This window comes from Triturus cristatus, chromosome 5_2 (assembly GCF_964204655.1).
Source record: "Triturus cristatus chromosome 5_2, aTriCri1.1, whole genome shotgun sequence".
NCBI lineage: Eukaryota > Metazoa > Chordata > Amphibia > Caudata > Salamandridae > Triturus > Triturus cristatus.
The window spans coordinates 871,856,621-871,877,796 of NC_140588.1; the positions used below are offsets into that span (position 1 = coordinate 871,856,621).

Genomic DNA, 21,176 nt, shown 5'->3' on the forward strand with positions numbered 1-21,176 from the left:
CATGGGAATCTTCCTCTACAGGCTTTGAGGATGAATGTTTTCAGCCTTCATATTTGCTCTTATCTGAGTTTCCACACTGCCCAAATAGGAAGACCCTCAGCAGTAGTTAAGCGTTAATGAATTTGCTCTTGGTTTATCTTTAATAGCTTAACCAGAGCAGTGAGGCAATCCCTAGAAAAATGTGCGAAAGTGTTGTGTGTAAAAACTTAAATGCCAATGTCAAGTGTATGTAAAATGATAAAACAATAATAATTATTCATCCAGAGCCTGCTGCAGAAAGTAAATCTTTCATGGTGGAATTTCCAAACAGTGAGGCACATCTTTCTCCAAAGCCAGAAATAACATTTCACTCTTAAAGTAGCCCTCTAAGAACAGAAAGGCATTCCTTACCTGATTTTTAAATCAACAGACAGTAACTCTTACAGTGGACTGGAGTCAGCGTGGATGGAATGGCTGCCCTTAAGCACAAGGCTAAGCTCTAACAGCTTCATTCCATCCTTCTCATTCATTGGAAGACTGTGAACTCTGGGATGAGCAGATTGCCCATCAGGGATATTCACATAAGCGATCTACATGTAGCTCCATGACATTCAGTTATCCCTGTAATTCATCTCCGACTGTGAAATATATTAAAACATCCAAGATCCTTATTTCAGAAGGTAAAAAGGATATACATTTCGAGTTTATGGTTTTATTATATGGACAACATTGTTAAAAACATAATAAACTTCAGTATGACCTTCTTAGGTCAACGAACCTTGTTTCTTGATTGTATTAAAATCCTTCTTCAAAATTCCATACTCATGAGCTGTCTATAATTGTACAGAGCAGTTTATACTTTTACAGTTACCTACTAATATGCTAATTTCTAGAATTGTACACCTCCAAGTGTAAGCCTAGATGCTTTATATTATCTTGATATTACAAAGTAAATATCTGTAAAAATCTACAGTTGGGCACGTACAGAGACCTCTTAAGTTAGAAAATGTGGTAAAATCTATTGAGCCTTGGCATTCAGTGAATAAGTCAATAGCTTATTCTTAGACCTGGCATGCTTTTGTGTGGATTTCTCACTAACGTTTTGCCTTCAACCATCCTGTTTGCTGACTTTATTTTTGCTAGGACTGCGAGCCAGTGCTAAGTGATTGTGCTCTCTCCTTAAAAACATGGTAGAATTTTGCTTATACCCAACTGGCATATATTAGATTAGTTGTAAGTCCCTAGAAAAATGGCACCACCTCTGCCCAGGGCCTGTAAATTAAATGCTTCTTGTGAGCCTGCAGCACTGATTGTTCCACCCACTTACCTTGTCTCAGGTCTGCCATTGTAGTCTGTATTTGCAGTTTTAAACGTTATTTCTGGCTGGCCCAAAAAAAATTCTTTTACGCTGCCCAAGCCTTCATTTTTAATACATATATGTCACTCGTAGGGTCAGCCCTGATTCAGCTAAGAGGGAAGAGTGCAGTGCATTTAAAAAGCTGGACATGAATTCTGTTACATTTTACATGTCCTTGTAGTGAAAAACTCTCAAAATTTAATTTCCACTACTGCAATGCCTACCTCCCCGCTAGGAAAACATTGGTGTTAGTTTATTATATTTAATAAGCTGTAATCTCGAAATTAGAACAGGTAACCAGTTCATGTTTGGTGTCTTTGGACTTGTAATGTTAAATCCCAACTTGTGATGAAGTCAGGCTTCAAATTACAATTTTGAAAATGCCACTTTTAGAAACTTGCCACTTCCCTGCCTTAGCCATTTAGTGCCTGTAGCTCTCTGGATCAAATGACTGAATGTAGCTAACAGTTGGGCTTGGGAGGGTGAAGCTGGGCACAGCCCTTCCTACACTTGAATAGGCAGTGTCATGCCTCCACACAAGGTCTGCATGCCCTCCGTAGTTAGGCTGGAGCCAGGACAGATAAGGCTGGATGTATGGGGACTTGAAAGGGAAGCCTCTAGACGCTTTTCCCCACTTCCTTCAAAGGCATAACTGGGTATATACTGGACCTCAGATACCAACTAGTCAGTATACTTCTGCGCCAGTGGATGCTCTGCCAGGAAAAAAGACTGCTGTTCTGCTGAAAGGTCTACCACTTTGCTGGACTGCTACTCTGCCTTGCTGTGCTGACCTGCTGCATGCTGCCCTCTTGACTGGGTAAGAAGGACTGGACCTGCATCTTTTGAAACCAGAACCCCAGAGTGATTCCAAGGACTAGTTGGCTGGCCTCCTAACTTGAGCCTCATGGACAGAAGGCTCTAATAACCTTGATCCCAGTACCTGGACTCTGCCGTCTGTGAGTCTACCCTGCCAAGTGGTGCCACCTGAGTCCTGCTCCCTTGGATACGGGCCTAAGGTGATCTCTCAGCCTCTGTGGATCCTGGGCAATTGATGCATCTGCTCTGCTGTGCGGTGCAACTATGATAAGAACCAACGTATCACAGCTCCTGCGTGGATCAGTTCTATCGCAGTCCTTTGCCTCATTGGAATCGCCGCTGTGATGCGTCCTCCACGCAGGTCCTCACATCCCTCATTGATGGCAGACTCGACAATGATGCCCGACTCCATATCACCAACACATCTCCCTGACTGCAGGATGCAGCCTTGATGCCGGACTTTGCATTGCAAGCACTCAGCGACAGGATCCTCGATGATGATGCAGGACCTCGCATCACAGCCTTGACATACCGGCAAACTAATGCTTTGCTTAGGCTGCTCAACGCATCTTTAACATAGACCCTCATAATGCTTCCCAAACTAAAATTAAGGTACTTTGTTCAGTGGGCTTAACTGAGTCCCTGTAGCTGGCCCATGCGTTATCATGGCCAGCCTGAACTTGTGACTTTGTACCGGTTTGGCAGGATCAGATATCCACTGTTGACGCTTTTTAAAATTGCATATCTCCGGTTGCACTGATTGATTTTTTGTTGTTTTGGTCCTGTTTTATTTATTTAAAACTACCCCATTTTTCTTACTTGGTTTGGGATCCTTTTGTGTGATGATTCCACTTTATTACTATTTAAAGTGTTGCACAAATACTTTACGCATTGCCTCTAAGTTAAGCCTGACTGGTCTGTGACAAGTTACCAGAGGGTTGACCACAGGTTCATTTAGGTTTGGCTTGTGCCTCACCCTCACAAGAATTGTGTTTGCTGCTTCACTGGGACTAACAACCAATAACCCAATTTCTTACACTTATCCTCCTCTAAAATTGCCATAAAAGCACATCCTACAACTGTCCTTTAAATCCACCGTCCAAACATCTCAAAACTTACTTAGTAAACACTGGGGATCTTTAGGAAGAATAAATACACCATTTATGTGATGAGAACAAGGTATATTGTAAATAATGCTCTAGAGTCCAATCGTGAATACTCGTGTCACACCTACCCCTGTTAAAGGCTCAATAAAGGCTCAATGCCTAAATAAATTAGTTAGCAAAAACCTCAGGGCGGAAGGCCAGCTTGTCGGTGGTGGTCCACCAGACATCAGAGACATCTGTCCGACCGCTGTATTATGATACAGGCGACCGGACCAATGCCTACATGGAGAATCTGCTCTGCCTCTGACAGGCTTAATGAGCCAGTCAGGGTAGTGGGCGGATCATAATCCCCAATGGAGGCGGTGCCTACTCAGGCACTGCCATCGGGATTACGATGCACTTTTCTGGTTCTTCTGCCATGAAAAGGCTGGCAGAAAGGCTCTTTTGGGGCCCCTACCAGGGCTCCTGCCCCCTGTGGCCATCTGCTATGGGCCCTAGGGTGCACCTGTGGTGCCTCCCTAAACATCCATGCACCACATGGTGCCTGCCACATGGTGCATGGATTTTTCGAAAGAGTATTTTTTCCTATTGCAACTTGTGCTGCGGCCCGCAGCACAAGCTGCAATAGGAGAAATACACTTTCCGACTGCCGTGAAGATGGTTGTATCCAAATATTGGTAGTGGGACTGATGACTCCTTGTCAGAGTGTCCTGTTTCTGCTACTATGCCGGCCGGACGCTTGTCCAACCAGCATCGTAATAAGGGCCTAGTTGGATCTATACACTGTTTTCTGTGATATTCTTGACTGTGTCTGAATTTTTTTGTATACCTTAAGAAAATGTGTAAAAATGACTGCATTATTACAAATATGATTAGCCATTTTACATATACAATATTAAAATACAGGGTATTGCTGTTTTAGAAATTGATGTACACACAATCAGTCAAATGATTTTCTGCCTAAACCAGTTGATACTTTATGATGATTGTAATTACAGTATAATCACAATATAAAAATCCATTGAACCTACTCCAAATTAATTCTTTCCTCTCTACCTGTAGAACTTACTCTTTACACTTTTGAGTGGGATATACTTTTGTTTCTTCTTCATTAGGGGAATTTTGTTCATAAATAAGTAGTACCAAGTGAATTATGAGTCAAACTATTTTTGACATCCCAGACCTCATACCAGATTAGTCATACATCAGAAGGGCTACAAAGAATGTAAAGGAAAATTACATTTGATATAGAACAAACGATGGTTGACACCTCCTTATTAGGCCCCAGACCACAGTTAGTGTAGGCGCCCAGAAAGAAAAACAAACTGCTTTTGTAGCAGTGCCAAACCATTTTGTTTGAAGGACTTTGAGACCTGGAGGACTTTCTATAAACAGACGGCAATTACCTATGGTCTAGCAATGAATAGCCCAAGTACATGAATGAAAATGGTAGGCCTCCAATAAAAAAAACAAAGATTATGTGGACACATATGCTATGCATTCCAATATTTTTATTACTATTAATGTTGATATCTTCTCCTTCTATTTCTTATGGGTTCAGACTATGGAACAACTGTTGATTGCTTCTCCTTCTATTTCTTATGGGTTCAGACTATGGAACAACTATTTTTATTTCATATGTATATTATGTTTACATTATTTATGTTGATAAAATGTTTATGGATTTCTAACACAAAAGTATTTGTTTATATAGAATGCTTGAAGATGACCTTAAACTCAGTAGTGATGAAGATGATGGTGACCAGGTAAGATAATACATTCTAGTATTTAAGTCACTTCAATTTGTATCCATAAGATAACTTTACCATATAATTGCATTATATAATGGTAACATTGTGCATCATGTCATTACTATGAGTCATAAGCATGAGTGTGCCATGTGTCATCCTAGTAAAACATTTATTTAGGTATTCACCTACTCTTTTTAATAAATTGGTTTAAAGAGAAATGTCCAATATAAGGATCTATTGAAAAAAAAAAAAAATGGGACAGTAAGTGCAAAGATTTATAAGCCTGCCTAAGCGCAACTTTCCTGTTTTTTCATTCACAAACATTCCCTAAAGTACATCTGAGAAACAGCTCCATATGCAGATATCCATGATGTTAGAACTGCTATTCTTAGGGTGGCCTTCCATACGTTTTGTGTTCTTACTTCCTCTTTTTCCTGATTTTTTTTGTTGGCCTTAGGACTCTTCAGCACTGCTGACCAGTGCTACAGTGCTTGTGCTTCTCTCCTAAACTTGGTAACATTGGTGCATACACAATTGGCATATTTAGTTTACTTGTAAGTCTCTTGTAAAGTAGTGCACCATATACCCAGGGTCTGTAACCTAAATGCCTCTGGTAGACATCCATGACTGATTGTGCCACCACACAAGTAGCCTTTCAAACCTAGCCATTGCAGGGCCTTTGTGTGTGGTTTACAGCAACTTTGACTTGGCACTAAAAACTAGTTGCATAGCCTTAAACTCCCCTTTAATTACACATACGTCACCCCTAAGGTAGGCGTTGGTAGACCATGGGGCAGGACGCTGTGTAAGTTAAAGACAGGACACATACTTTTCATCATCATCATAATTCTATATTCATGTTATAGGCCCAAAAAAGTGCACATAACAGTACAGACAAATACAATAAAAATACAATTGATTTAATAAAAATACATATAGAATAACACATCCGCAATTCTACATTTGTAGGATAATAAAAAAGCATAACATGCATTTGCAATGCATTAGGTCTCGCATTTACGCAAGTTGGAGCTATCGGTATTGTAAATGACAATGTCTTTTATTTATGTTTTGGTTTTTAAAACATAAATAAAAGGCATTGTCATTTACAATGCCAAGAGCTTAAACTATCGGAAATGCGAGACCTATTGCATTGAAAATGCTTGTTTCTTTTAGTTACAGCACTCCGTAAGAGTGCATTTGCTTGCAGACAGTCTCCCTTTAATCCTTCAACCCCAAACCGCACCAGCTCCATGCTATTGCTTGCGCCCTTCACTCCCAGTATTAATGGTTAGGCCCTATGCTTTTTCAGTAGAAGGTTGCATTTGCCACAAGCACTAGTCTGCAATAGCTGCCATAAGCAGTAGCCACCAGTAGGAGCATGCTTTGAGCTTTTTCGATTTATGAGTAAGAAATTAGATCAATTTCTCAGGAGTCAGAATATTTAGAAAGTGAATGAAAAAATACGCCCTTGTCATATTTTCCAGTCGTATTTTTTTTTTTTGTCATTTCCTTTGGCTTTCTTATATTGATTTGGTAATATTTTGAAAGCACTACAGACAGTGATTTAAACCTCTATGGACTGTGGTGTCATCCACACCGGACAGTGTCTGGAGGTACCGATAATAATGTTATTCATGCAGGACAGTGACAGGAGCCACTCAGGTTAGCGATAAGAGTTACTTAGCATAGTGACGAGGCTCTCTGCTGTGTTTGTAAAGGGGCCAACAGGATAAACACTGGATTCAATCGGCAGCTCGACTCCTCAGAGCAGTGACAGGACAGAACAAGATGTGGCGTAACGGCCAGATTGGCCAATTTTTGGAACTAGAGAACCAAGTTGGAGTATCGACGTCAGCTCAACAACCTGTGTTTCTGGGCAAATCCCTTTATCTCCCCATGCCAACATTTTTAAAAAAATTCGACCAAAAAATTAATGACCAAAACTCAAACCAGCGGACCCGCTTGAGCTGGTGACTAAACCTAAACACTCAGCTAAACGACTGGACCCGTGCAGGGCAGCAAAGGGCTGCTTTATGGCGACCTACGCCACCCTCGAACTGTCCCATGCCAGCGCGAGCAGTGCCCCTGCATTCTGGTGCTTGTGGTACCCTCCCTCGCCAGATGAGTCCACCCAGCGCCGGCTGCAGCTGTAATGTGAGCCCTGTGCTCACTCTCGGCTTCCTCTGTGTGCAATGCTCTCTGTATTTCCAGTAGACAGTGAAAGCTCCTGGGCTCCCGTGCTCTGCCCTCCTCAGGCTTCAACTGCTTCTCAGACCGAAGGACAGAGGACGCGATATAGCGCCCTGAAACCCCAGAGACCAAAGAGTAGCGCAACTCCGCTCAACAAGGAGAGGAAGGAGCGCAGTGCTGAGTGATCATTCATTGATTGGCCTCTGGCTGACACTTCAGCGAGAGAACGATTTAGCAGAGCGGACGCGACTCTGGGTTCGAGACTTGGGGTTCCCTGAGGATGAGTCGACAAAGGAAAGAAAGTTCAGGGAACATGGGGGCCCTTGCTAAAAGGACTGGGATTCTTGGAAAGGGGTGTCCAAGTTAAGGCGGAAGTGGGTTCCTGGCATGAGGTGCCTTGAAAGCATAAAACAGATAATTCAGTAGGGGATGGGTTGGCACGTTAAAGGGTTGTTAGGGAAAGTGGGGGACCTGAGAAAGGAAATCCATAACAGAGGGGATGTTATGGTGACTGGTGATCCTTTGGGATCAGAAAGAAGAGTCTCGGAAATGTGGCATGGTATATGGTTGTCAGGGAAATGGGGATCACTCAGAAAGGAAATGGTTCCCATAGTAAAAGAGGTCTGGCAACGAATGACCCATGGAAAGGGGGGAGGGGGCATTTGGAATGTGCCATTTAGAAAAGGAGCGATTGGCAGAGAAAGATCTGTGGTACGTGGACCCCCGTGAAGAGGAGCATGCAATTATTTTAAGTCCAATGGGGACAGACATTTGTGGAGGGATGGTATGAAGGGCGACTCTAGCTGTAAAGCTGTTCTTGACTGCTCCCACCTGAGTTTGTATATGCCGAAAAGTCATAAATCGTGCTTTTGCTCAGCCGGTATTTACTGGGAGCTGTTCCTGTTACAATGCTGTTTTTGTGAAATTGATGTTTGACTCAATTGCAAAGTGTGACTTTGCCCGAATAGCAATTTTGAAACCTCTTTCATAGTAAAGGAAACAAAGGTGATAGCTGTCAAGTGCCCAGTTATCACGTATAACACCTGGAGGCAGTCCTGCCTTTTTAGTGACCAGCACAGTGTATGCTGTGGTTTTTGAGTCTGTACTTGCGTTATTAGAAAAAAAACTACACGTCGCATAATGCAACGTGCTGTTGTATAAAACGGCTGGGTTGGCTGATGATGGAGGTGGGGGACCCAACAAATTAATAGGGAGAGGCGAGCCACAGCCGCATCAGGGGTCTGGCTTGACTCTAACGGCCCGTGCACGAGCCACACCATGAATTTTTTTTAATTGTGCAACATACACCATGACAAAATCTGATAAACTCTTGTCAGAATTCATAAAACAGCATTTCTTTAAAACTTGACACCGGTCTCTACAGCAGTCCGTTTCCCACAAGTACAGATGAAGTAATGCAAGCGTTTGCTTTCAAGCGTTTGCTTTTTCACTTTATATGGATTCTTTTCCATGTGAAGAAATACTTCAGAAATAGAGAAAATAATGCATGGCATACACAAACCTCTGCTTTTTGTTCAGTGTGTGCTTGTTTAAATGTCATTCTTTGAGTGCATTCATTTCTCTCGTAGCACAGGGTGTGCAAGTGAACACGTAGCTGTTGGTGAATGTGGCTTGGTGTTCTGAGTTTGTGTACTTAGTTGCAGATCTCCAGGGAACGCAGACAGTGGCACTTACTAAAGTGAGGAGAGGATCCCTGAGCGGACATGTGCTCTGAGGGGGTAAGGAGGGGACACTGAAGCGAGGAGACCTCAGTGTGCAGGGCAGTGCCTGCAGACTTTCTTATCTTTAGGGTGGCCATCTGTTTCAAATTAGCATGGCCGCGCTAAGGCCATGCTAATTAGAAACAGATGGGCCTCCCTAAAGAGAAGAAAGTGCTTCATGACAGCCGTGAAGCAGACGAGCCAGTCTGGATGGGCCGGACGAAAGGGAGAAAGGGCAGTGGCCCAAAAGCATAATTTTCAATGGGAATCCAGCGTTTAGCATAAACGCTGACGCCACCCAATAAAAATAATGGTTGGGGCTTCAAGTCCCCTTCTGAAATCTCCTCTCCCACTATAGGTCTCACAGAGCAAGCAGCGCATGCGCTGCAACGCCAGGCAAGACCTAAAAAACATCCCCAGCATATATTGACATGTTAAAAGAAAGCACTAACTGACAAGCGAGACCATGAAATTGTGCTACCGGGGCCAGATATGTAAACAGGAGCAAATATTGGCACACCATTGTGGTTTAAAGTGACAAGTGAAAATCTACAAACAAATAAAAACCCTCTTAAAATTTCATATGTATCAAAATTAAAAGGGACCCCTTAGGTACCATTAGTTAATTGGCCTAGGACTTTGATTCTAATTATCGAGCTCCATTCCAAGTATTTGGAAACTGCACACACAACTGACTCTCTTGTCTCAGTGTGCAACAATCTAAGTGCAGGATGACAATGTCTATATTCAAATTGTCTGCATATTGGAATAATACAGTTTTTTCTTGGACGCTGGTATCCAGGGCAGGAAGTGCTTATAAACAAACTGAACACACAGTAGTCAGATCAGAACTGGACTTCCATTTGGAACAGTAAGTTTAAAGTTGTAGAGAACCGTACTGCACTTTAAGATATAGAAGTCTGGAGGTTGGAGAAGTTATGTAGTCAAGGAACGGTTTGAATGCAATTTGTAACTTAATATCAAAGAATTTGTTAGTTAAAGTACCATGGTTCACATTAAAAACATCCTGACCCCACTTATGTGACCAGAAAGCAGACTTTACCTTATCCTTAGGTAACTGTTGCAAGTTTTCATTTTCCCGCCAAAACTCCTCAAAGCCAAGTTCTTCCAATGCCTCCCTAACATAGCATACCCACTTGATCTTATGGAATTTATCAAGCTCGACTATTTCTTTGAACGTTTTGAGGTACTCCACTAAAGCCTAGGTATATTTGAGTGTACGGCAATATAGTAATGGTCTTAGTTGGGCTTTGTGGAGTATAGGTTTGATGCACATGTCCCAGCGTGGAGGGAATAGTGTACCACTTTTGGGTAAGCCCACCAAGGATCTCAGAAAGTTGCTTTCTGCAGTGCCTAATTGGGCTAAACATGCGACCCCCCCCACAACTCAGTCCCATACAATGCACTCCCCTCTGCTTTTTAACTATATACCTAGAGGGCTGGTGAAATAGTCCTGACTATAGTGGATTTATAAAGCCTTAAGATAGCTATGGCCATGGGTTACGTTCAGAGTGCTTTTATCAATTTGCGAGGACCAACTCATGTTCCTCGCTTAGTTAATACCAAGGTAATCAAATGCCGAAATCCTCTCCAAGGTGACACCCACAAGCTTAATAACACCTTGGTATATTTTATGGGGGTTAATTATCATGCGTTTTGTTTTAGCATGATTTATCACCAGTTCTCGTGGGTCACGAAACACCACAAACCTGTCCACCAAGGACTGAAGTCAGGCAGGTTTGCATGTCCTGGAAGTAACAAACAGCTAAATTAATGTTTCACTACTGTGAGGCCTACTCTTCTTATAGGCTAACATCGATAATTCCTTAATACACTTTTAAACTGTAATTGCTGATCAGAAAGTAGTAGCTGCATCATGTTTTATATCTTGGAATAATAGTGATAAATCCTATTTAATTGTAAAGTTGTGTTTTACATTACTATTTTAGAAATGCCACTGTTAGAAACTGACAATAAGGAACCACAGGAGAATAACCTGTAAACCTAGTTCATTCAGTAACAAACAAACGTGACAAGAAGAATAACCAGCATGAGAGGCTCGAACTTAATTTAAACAATTCAATACATAACATGGGTAAGGAAATCATAATTAACACAGAATATGTTCAGAACCAAAGGACGCCATGATGTATGCTGAGTAGTCAACGGCATTTCGACCTATTCAAATTAAGGTTTTCATGACAACCTGCACTCCATGGTTCAGGAGTCATACCACAGATCATTTTTCAATTGAGTAGCTCCTTTGCCTATATAGCTTCTTTAAAGCAGCTAGCAGTAGACTACATTAATGGAGACCATAATCCCCTCAATGATGGACTGACTATACACTCTTATTAATCAATACGGAACCATGACACATTTGCACCTCTGTGCAACTTTACGTGTAAGGTGCACCCCTTCATCCTCCCTAGGATGTACTTCCAAGCTGATTGAAGCAATTCACTCCACGACTGCAATACTGTTTCTTCAATCAAAGCACCTCCTGATTAAGTTGTAATCCTGTCCTGATGATGCCCTAAATTTGAATAGGTTAAAACGCCGTTGACTACTCAGCATACATCATGGCATCCTTTGGTTCGTAACATATTCTTCATTAATTACGATTTTGTTGCCCATGTTATGTATCCAATTGTGTAAATTAAGTTTGCGTCTCTCATGCTGGGTATCAACCTTGTCACATGTCTCACCTGTGCTGTTTACCTCTCACTTGAGCACTTTGTGTGCACTATTATGTGGGTTACGGTGTTGAACTATGTATTAATATTGTTCTAACTAATATGAAGGTTTTAAAAAAAATCTAAATACATTGTTTTCTCCCTGCTTCAGTTTTTTCATAATTGATTTTATGCTTTCTCAATTTGTCTAAAAGCAGTACCTGTACAGACACTACTTTTAGAAAGTGGACATTTCTCTACTCTTTCTGCTCTGTGTGCCTGCAGTCTGTCTCCAATAAACACCTGGGGTGGGTGACAGCTAGCCTTTCTGCATTCCTTCTAGACAGCCACAAACAATAGGAAGGGTACGTGTGACAGAACTCATATGCATTCTGATAGCTCTTCCTGGGCAGGACGTGAGGGAGGAACTGACATTTACACCTAAATAGGCAGTGTCTTGTTTCCCAAACAAAGGGCTCATTACCCCCTACTGATATTCTAGAGAAAGGTCTGGGAAGAAATATCTGTGTGCACTTCAAAGACCTTTCTTTGAAATCACCCCCACTTCAAATGCACAACTGGGTATAAGTACGGGTGCTCTGACCCTACCATGACAGTACGCTTCTGGTCCTGTGAAGAACTCTGCTGGGAGTAAAGACTGATGTGCTACAAGGAGTGCCACTCTGCTTGATTGCTGCTCTGGAAGAACTGATTTTCTCATTTGCTGTGTTGCCCTGTTGCCTGCAGATCTCTGCCCTGCTGAGGACAAGGACTGGACCCATTTTACTAGAATCCAGAATGACTCCAAGGGCTTTCTCCCTGTTCTGAAGTCTCAGGGTCATTAAAGACTTCCTTAAACCCTGCAACAGCACCAGGACACTATCATCTGTGAGTTCTGCCCTATTAAGTAGTGTCAATCTAGTGCTGGGCCATGATGATCCATCAAAATTGACGCATCGATTATTATTCGCCAATTGGAACCGATGCATAGACCTTCAACACCTACATGGCTGCCACTCAACGACATCGCTTCGACGGACTGCATAGCTCGACAACAACAGACTACACGACTGGAGGATGACTCATCACCTGCATCGTAAAGGGGTTCATCGATGAAGCCTTCATCAACTATGCGGATCAGAAAACAACGCATCCACAAGAAGGATGATTGTACCTCACCTCCTCTGTTCCCCGTATCGAGTCTTAAACATCGACGTTTCCTCCATTGAAGGTACTTTTTCAGCGGGACCTGCATGAGTCGTGTAGTCAGCCTGCACTCTACTGTGGTGCGCCTGAACTTTGGCTTTATTTCAGTCTAGCGTGACCAGATGTCATTGGTTGGTGCTTTCTGATTCTAAGCACTCTAATTTGATTTCTTCTTTAAAAAAAGTATATCTCCGGTTCTACCTATTGGCTTTTTGTGGCTTTGGTCTTGATTTACTCATAGAAACATATTCTATTCTTCTAACCCTGTGTCAGTATTTCTGGGGGAGTTTCGTTGTGTTACTGTGTGTGTTGTCAGATTCCCTATTTAGATCAACCTGACTGCTGTGTACCAAGCTACCAGAGAGTGAGCACAGGTTATCTTTTAGTGTGTATCTAGCTTACCCTGATTAGAGTGGTAGTTCCTGATTGTACAGGGTGCATACTGTAACAACCAGAAACCCCATTTCTAACACAGGGATACTTGGAATGTCATATTACTTTGTAAAGGGCTCCTATTCTCTCTATGTGGAGTTCTACATAACTGAGTACAAAGGGAATGGGGCCCTCTGAGCACATGCCCACTTTGTATCTCTACTGGTAAATCATTTTTTCCATTTAGAAGCCCTTCCCTAACCCTCCCAAATAAGGTGATAATCAGTTTTCCTTCCCTTCCCGGATTGCTCTTTTTGCCAGCCATGTGTTCTACTATGTCAACGCCTCTTTACCGTGGCAGAAAGATAATGAAGAAATGGAAATGTTTCTGAGCACTCCCAAACTTCCAAGACAAACCACTTGAGGCAAATTAATCTGCACTCCTAAACCAATTTACAACTGACAAGAATCCCTTTATGAGATTCTGTCACATGCAAGAAGGTAAATTCATTCATATATTGCCTAAAGGTTTACTTGTTAATTGACCACTTAGTGTAGTGCATTATTAGCAGATGTTAATTTTCCAATATACATATAGCCTGACGCAATATTGCAGACAGCCTTTAAAAAAGATAGGTAGGCACAAATATTTACATAGTGAGGGGTTAGCCCAAAAGGGGGGATGAAGGAATAAGGTTACATAACCATCTACCTAAGCCAGAATCTGTTTTTCATCACTAACTAAATTCTGATTTTCCTGATATCACGCTAGGCTGCGTATTTCAGTTATCTTTAGGGTTCTTTTTTGAGATCATGTGTTTTTAATGCCTACTTAATTTCTGATATCCGGTGGCACATGTGCCACTGACAAGCTGGCAGGCCCCTCAGCTGGACCTCCCCCTCATTTCCACCTAGCTGAACTATGTGATGATTGAGCTAAGCAGATCATCAGTCATAATGCATGTGAGTGACATCTTTTGTGCAGTATGAAGTGGCTTACAGAGTATCACTGCCAGTCAGATGACATCTCTCGGTAAAGCAGCATTGCTGAACTTGAAAACTCCCTGAAAGACACGGGTTTCTATTTCATGAAGGATCTGGCATCAGTTGCACCTGTATTGTCCTTCCTTCATTCGCAGGATTAGGTTTCTTCCTTCTGCAGGGTCCCTGATATATGGTTGAACTATTGAAGGGCTATGTTCTCTGGTACTGTCTGATAAGAAGTGTCTGTGCACTGAATTATTTCAGTATACATTATGGGTGTGTTAAGTACATTCTGACATGTGTGGTGTGGGGTTGTATGCATATGCTTCAACGAACACCTGTGCGGGTAGCTGTTCCGTTTTTAATACGTTTACCATCGGTCTTTATCACTTTATTGAAGATGTATTATTCTGTACTTTACCCCACGTAATCTTGAATTAGAAAGCGCTACCAAGGAAGGTCTGGATTCCAAATCAATTTTCATTTTCAGCTGAGAAGCAAGTATTGATGATGTTATCGAACTTCAACAAAAAAATCTAAATAGACATGCTGTGCCTCTCATTTTCAGTGTAAGCAGCAGAATGAATCCATAATATGTTTTCAGCAATAAAATACTATTGACAATATAATCAAAACGCCTGTCTTTAAAGTTAAGAGGTAGTCGACTTGCTTCAGGTATACTAAAACGCATTTTGGCTAGTACAGCCCATACATAGACAAACAATTGATAGCAGTCAGTAAACAGCTGCCTGGGTTTTTATAGATTAATCATGTAATCGACAACAACAGATTTGAACAGACTTTAAGTTGTCAACTTTTATAAAATGGTCTTTTTATATTATTGCGTCGCATCTAGGAGATAGATTTATACAATCAGAAAACTGCGGAGTTGATTTCCAGGTACATATAATGAAATACAAGCATAATCAGCGCAATAATCTTATCAATATTCAATAGCCCCTACCACATAAGGAGCTCTCTGCACTCATACCCTTTGTTTGCAAGTTTACTGGGGTTGTAAATTTAGTCTGCCCCTTGGTATGCCAAGGAGGGCAGCCGGATTAATGAATATTTTCGTGTAGGGGGCAATAGAGTGAAAAGCGAATGCATGAATCCAATTGGAGTTGGAGTAACATTGGACAGGCTGAGGTTCTGAGTCAAGAACAGATTCACGGAATCAGGTGAAATTAACGCGATACTGCAGTGTGTTAAACAGGAGTGATCTAAAGGCATCAAGCTATAGCCATCGGAGACAGCAAACACAGTTAAAGTCGCACATATCATTCAGTGAAAAGAAAAAAATGATGGTCCATAGACCGTATGCTAGGTACACTTACCCATTATAGTAGTTTTCTCTAGCATATCACCCACTTTTTAATTAATTAGCTAGGAGCAACATTAAATTTATATTGGCCCACTAGTTGATTATTTTAACTCACTTTAAACCACTCCACACCACAACACTTGCACAACACATAGTCTTGTTCAGTGCTCCTACGTAAATCCGCAAGTCGCAGCACGCCTCAGCCCGTAGAGGACTGAGAGGACCCCAATGATGAAGCATGTCACCGTGGGGAAACCCTGGTGAGTGAGGGGACTAAAGAAAGGAATTGCCCTTTCTTTCTTTTGCTTGGGTGTTCTTTCGGGAAACAAGTGCTTTCCTCACACCCTTTGGTTAGGTTCTCATAATCTGAAGACTCGGATTATTTATTTGGTCCATGAAGCTACACTTAACAATAATTAAATATTTGACAACATTTTGGAAAAATAATGATAAAGGCTTCCATAGTAAAGAAAACAGTGTCCGAAGTCAAAAGACGTGGAAGTCGTCAGCCTCTAATTCAAATGCATTGCCATAAAGTGAAAGTGCTAGGAATCCGTGCTGGAGGGTCCCGGGGCAGACAATGGGTTCTGGTCACCAATTGTAAAATCTTAGATCTTTCACCCTTGATGTCCTGCAATCCCTGTACTGTGCAGCCCTTAATTGGGAACCAAGCAGTTCCTTATTTTTAGCAATTTACTTTATTGGTGGCACAGCATCAAAGTCTAAGGCTTAGTCAAGGGGGTGTAGTGCGCTACAGACTCAGCACTACAAAAAACACCAATGAATAAATTACTATGCAGTCAATGCTTTTTCTTATAAAAAAGGAAAAGTACTTTATTATACATGCTGCTAAATACTACAAATACATTTAGAAATATATACAGAATGCAAGGTGGAAATTCCAATGTTGTCAAGCCCTTAAAGGATCTCACAACCCACAATGAGAACACACTAAAGACAGGTCCTGCAGTGCAGGTTACCCTGTAAATGTACCTTGTACCCCCTACGCTAGAGTGACCACTAACGGTCTATGCACCAGTGCTATCTGGATCCTGAAACCACAGTACCCCACATGTGCCTAACACCACATAGTGGGTACTGTTAATGCAAGTCAGGCCTACTGGCTTTGTCAGGGTGTCACCACCATAATTCAAAGCAGCATTATATAGGCAAAACATTGCGAAATCATAATTAAAACATTTCTGGCTGTTACTGACTTTTAATGAAATTCAATACAATTACATTTATTCACTGTTGTTCATAAAGCATTCAGTGCTAAATACAGTGCAGTGTATGAGTACTTGTTTTCTATTACACTTTCTGCAAAGTAAAGTAAACACAGAACCTCCACTCCAGAGCCTTTAGACTAATACTTTCAGCTTTAAGAAAGTTTAAATTCCTGCAAATGGTCCCTTCAGGTCAATCTTTTATGTACCTGGGAGACGCAGAATGACATATTAGGGAACTGATGGGTATTCACAAACTACAGGTTTAATCTTACTAATAGTAATTATACAACTGTGGACAACATATTATGGACGAGATGTGCGGCTAGCAAAATAGGGTTGGTACATTGGCCACACGTTTTTTGCGGTCGCAAATGGGATTAAAACCCCTTTGCAACCGCAAAAAATGGTTGTACATCTGGCCCTATATGCTTTGCTTCTAGTGTCACTTTGATCGTATCTCTTGTTTTAATCCTATAGAAAGTATTTTACCAAAATATATGATGTTATCTCAAAGAACCTCATGCCCTGCTTATGACTAAGGGCCTGATTTATACATTGGCGGATGGGATACTCAGTCACAAACGGGACAGATATTCAACCAGCCAAATTACAACTACATTATATCCTATAGCATTTATAATATGGCAGGCTGGATACCTGCCACATTTGTGACTGAGTATCCCATCTGCCAGAATCTAAATCAGACCCCAAGTGTCTGATTTGAAGTAGCCTGGTGGCAGGATATGATAATATTACATATCACATCACTAATACAAGGCAACACCACTGTGCCTTTGCTGTGTGATTCTAAGTTGCAATATCTGAAACTGGAATAACTCAGCTGTTGATAGATTTTGTCAGTGCGTAATTTTTGAAAGACTAAGTGCTTGGAGACAAAAGTTTTGTTTAGATGCCTGTTGCCAGCGTTATTGCTTGGGGTCCCAAATTCCAAGACTGTAAATTTGCGATTACATCTCGGACCTCTTTTCAATTCCTGTCCCAATATTGCACTGTTGTGGGTTTTTTCTCACCCCTGCTTTCTAAGTTTCTTGCTGGTTTTCTGTTTTTCTCTTCTTTCTTCTTTTCCTCTTTTGTGTTTTACTCTCTCTTGCTCTGGATCAAAATCTGATGCAGAAAAATATGTGCTGGCCTGCAACACCAGTGCCTATGGACCCCACCTGCAACCATCAGCTCAAATTAAGCAATGGATTGTATGCCTAGGTACACCACTCCGGATTCTGCAGCAACCACAGCTCAGAGACCGCCACTGACGACATCCGCACTCTCCTCGACCAGGGCCACACGGTGGCCCTCATCCTACTAGACCTATATGCAGCCTTCGACACCATGTCCCATCGCACACTCACCACTAGACTCCACGATGCTGGCATACAGAGAACTGCCCTCGACTGGATCCACTCTTTCCTCACTGGCCAAACCCAAAGTATCAGACTCCCGCCCTTCGTCTCTGTACCCACAGAGATCAGCTGCGAAGTACCCCAAGGATCATCGCTCAGCCCCATGCTCTTCAACATCTACATGGCCCCCCTTGCTGCCATCGTCAGGCAGCATGGACTTAGCATAGCATCCTACTCCGATGACACCCAGCTCATCCTCTCCCTCACAAAGGAACCTGGCACCACCAGACTCAGCTTTCAGAAAGGAATGGAAGACATCGCTTCCTGAATGAGCAACAGTTTCCTGAAGCTCAACTCAGAGAAGACATAAGTCCTCATCCTCGGACCCACCCCCTCTGCATGGGACAACTCCTGGTGGCCCACTGCTCTCAGAAAGCCCCCCACACCTACGGACCGCACCCGCAACCTCGGCATCATACTCGACTCATCCCTCACTATGACCCGACAGGTCAACGCTGTCTCCTTCACATGCTTCAACACCCACCTCATCCTCTGCAAGACCTTCAAATGGATCCCCCTGAATCCAGAAAGACTGTCACCCATGCACTCATAACCAGCAGACTGGACTATGGAAACACCCTCTATGCCGGAATCAACAAAACCCTGTCCAAAAACTCCAGACCATCCAGAACACCGCCGCAAGACTCGTCCTCGGCATCCCTCGACAAGACCATATCACCCAGCACCTACGAGACGACCACTGGCTCCCCGTCAAGAGGAGAGTGACATTCAATCTACTCACTCACACCTACAAATCCCTCCACAACACCGGACCCCAGTACCTCAATGAAAGAGTCTTTTTCTACACACCCAAGAGAAACCTCCGCTCCGCAAACTTCACCCTTGATCAAACCCCTCGCATCCGCAAAGACAGAACGGGTGAAAGAGCCTACTCCTACATTGCACAAAGTCCTGGAACGAACTCCCGCTCAGCATCAGACATTGCCCCACTCTGTATGCCTTCAGGAAGAGCCTCAAAACCTGGCTCTTTGGATAAAGACACAGATGCATAATTCCCCCCCCCCCCACCAGCGCCTTGATACCCTTGCGGGTGAGTAGCACGCTTCACAAATCCCTGATTGATTGATTGATTGATTGACCACTCAGTGATAATCTACACTATTTTGATCAAATAGGTTTTGACTGCCCTAGAAATAATGTACAAGATGTGACTTCCTTCTAGGAAACATGTAAGGCCAGTTGCTGGTCATCCACTCAAGAAGAATATAAAATTAAATGTAATATATATTGTGTGTCTGTATCTTGGAACTATTTGCTTTATAACAAAAGTAACAAGAGTTACCAGGCCTGTTGTTATTTGTGGTGCTTCACAGAAATGTTGGCTTCTGAGAGTAGCCAAAATATCTGTGCCGAATACGGGGGGTTAGGGGAGATTCAAGAAGTTATAGTCAAGGATATTTCAATGCCCCCAGAATTTACAGCCCCCCCCCAGCAGAAATTTCAGGGTGTGGAAATAATAAGTATTATTCTAGGGTAGTGGTAATCGAGCCCCTAGAAGGGTACTGATGTTTGGAGACAAAGGCTCCTACCAAACAAATCTCAATTCAGATGCTCACAGAAGTTTGCGCCTGAATCAGGGTAGCACCTGGTGCAGTAATACTATGGCACGTGTGTTTTCCTGAATCATTTTTGCAAGGGAAGACCTGTGTAAATGCCCCGATTACTTACCGGTAATCTTCATTACTCCGAGTACAGTCTTCCTCGCCACATGACTAACAATGTGAGCTTCAGCTCCACACCAGAACCATCCAAAGCAAAAAAGTCAGCCTCCCATGCCTCCCATCCCTTCCCAATATGGCCGACCCATTACACCCATGACCTCTATAAGAGGCGGACCGGCCCAGCCCATCAGCCTGAACCTACCAAGCATAAACATGAAGCCGATAGCCAGACAGGGAGGGAGGGATGGGAACACATGTGGCGAGGAAGACCATACTCGGAGTAATGAAGATTACCAGTAAGTAATCAGGGCATTACCTCCTAGCTAGTCTTCCTCGCCACATGACTAACAAAGTGAGCATATACCAAAGTCAAGCGGCTTCATGGAAACTCACAAGAAACCAACGGACCAGAAGGGAAACCCACGAGAGAGGGCAAACCCAACAGACCAAACGAGTGGAAAAAAAACCACCCAAGAGAGAGGCAACCACAAGCAGGAAGGACCCCCCAGACAAGAAGTGCCGCCAGAAAATCTGCCCAACCAAAGGCCGAAGGAGGACAGAGAAGGCACGGAACCAGACTGCATGGAACCAAAAGCTACAGAAAACAGGCACCAAACAGAAAGCAGCAAGCTGGTCCAACACACCAAGACTGCCCAACGGACAGCCAAAAGCGAGAGGGGAGAAAAAGCCCAGACAAACACCGCAACACCGCACGGAGGACCACCGACCACGAGAGAACCGAAACCACCACAGGAATGGGGCAGCGGAACCAGACCCAATCCAACAGACCAGCAGGAGCTGCAAGAACGGACAGGAGTGCAAAGGAACACAGCACACCAACCGAACAACGAAGGACACCACAACCCCACCTGCAAGGAGGGACTGGGAACCTAGCTGCACAAAGGACCCCCCGGAAGGAGCGCGACACCAAGTAGAGAACCCAGGCAGGCCCAAGGCAAAACAGACTCAGGAAGGAGCCGGAAACGACCCCGAAGAAACCCAGCCACCAAGAGAACCCAACCGGTCAACGAAAAGTGGAAAACCAAGAAGACCGCTCACGGAGCCCGAAGAGCGGAAAAGACCAGGCCCAAGGCCAAGCCACCAGAAAGGAAGCGAAGGACCAGAGGCCCCCATGTAGAAGAAAGCACGGGAAGCCCGGCAGGAAGGGGACGCAGCACGGAGGCGCGAGACCACCCCGCACCGGGACCAAGCAAACCGCCCCAGGAACAATCCAAAAATCGACAGGAACAGGAGCGCACAGGGAGGAGACAAGCCACAGGCAGAAACACACCAAAGGTGAGAAGGACAGAAGAGCAGGGCGAAAACGAGCCCGTGCCACGTC

General features: G+C 43.2%; 1 protein-coding gene across 2 annotated transcripts in view; it reads left to right on the top strand.

Annotated features, from left to right (window-relative positions):
• The window catches only part of AFF2 (ALF transcription elongation factor 2), an 855,266-nt gene that overhangs the window by 603,612 nt on the left and 230,478 nt on the right, over positions 1–21,176 (top strand). For both annotated transcript variants that reach the window (XM_085608002.1, XM_085608001.1), the window contains exon 8: positions 4,973–5,024. In XM_085608002.1, coding sequence (XP_085464128.1) covers positions 4,973–5,024 — 52 coding nt within the window. The remainder of the gene's footprint in view (positions 1–4,972; positions 5,025–21,176) is intronic.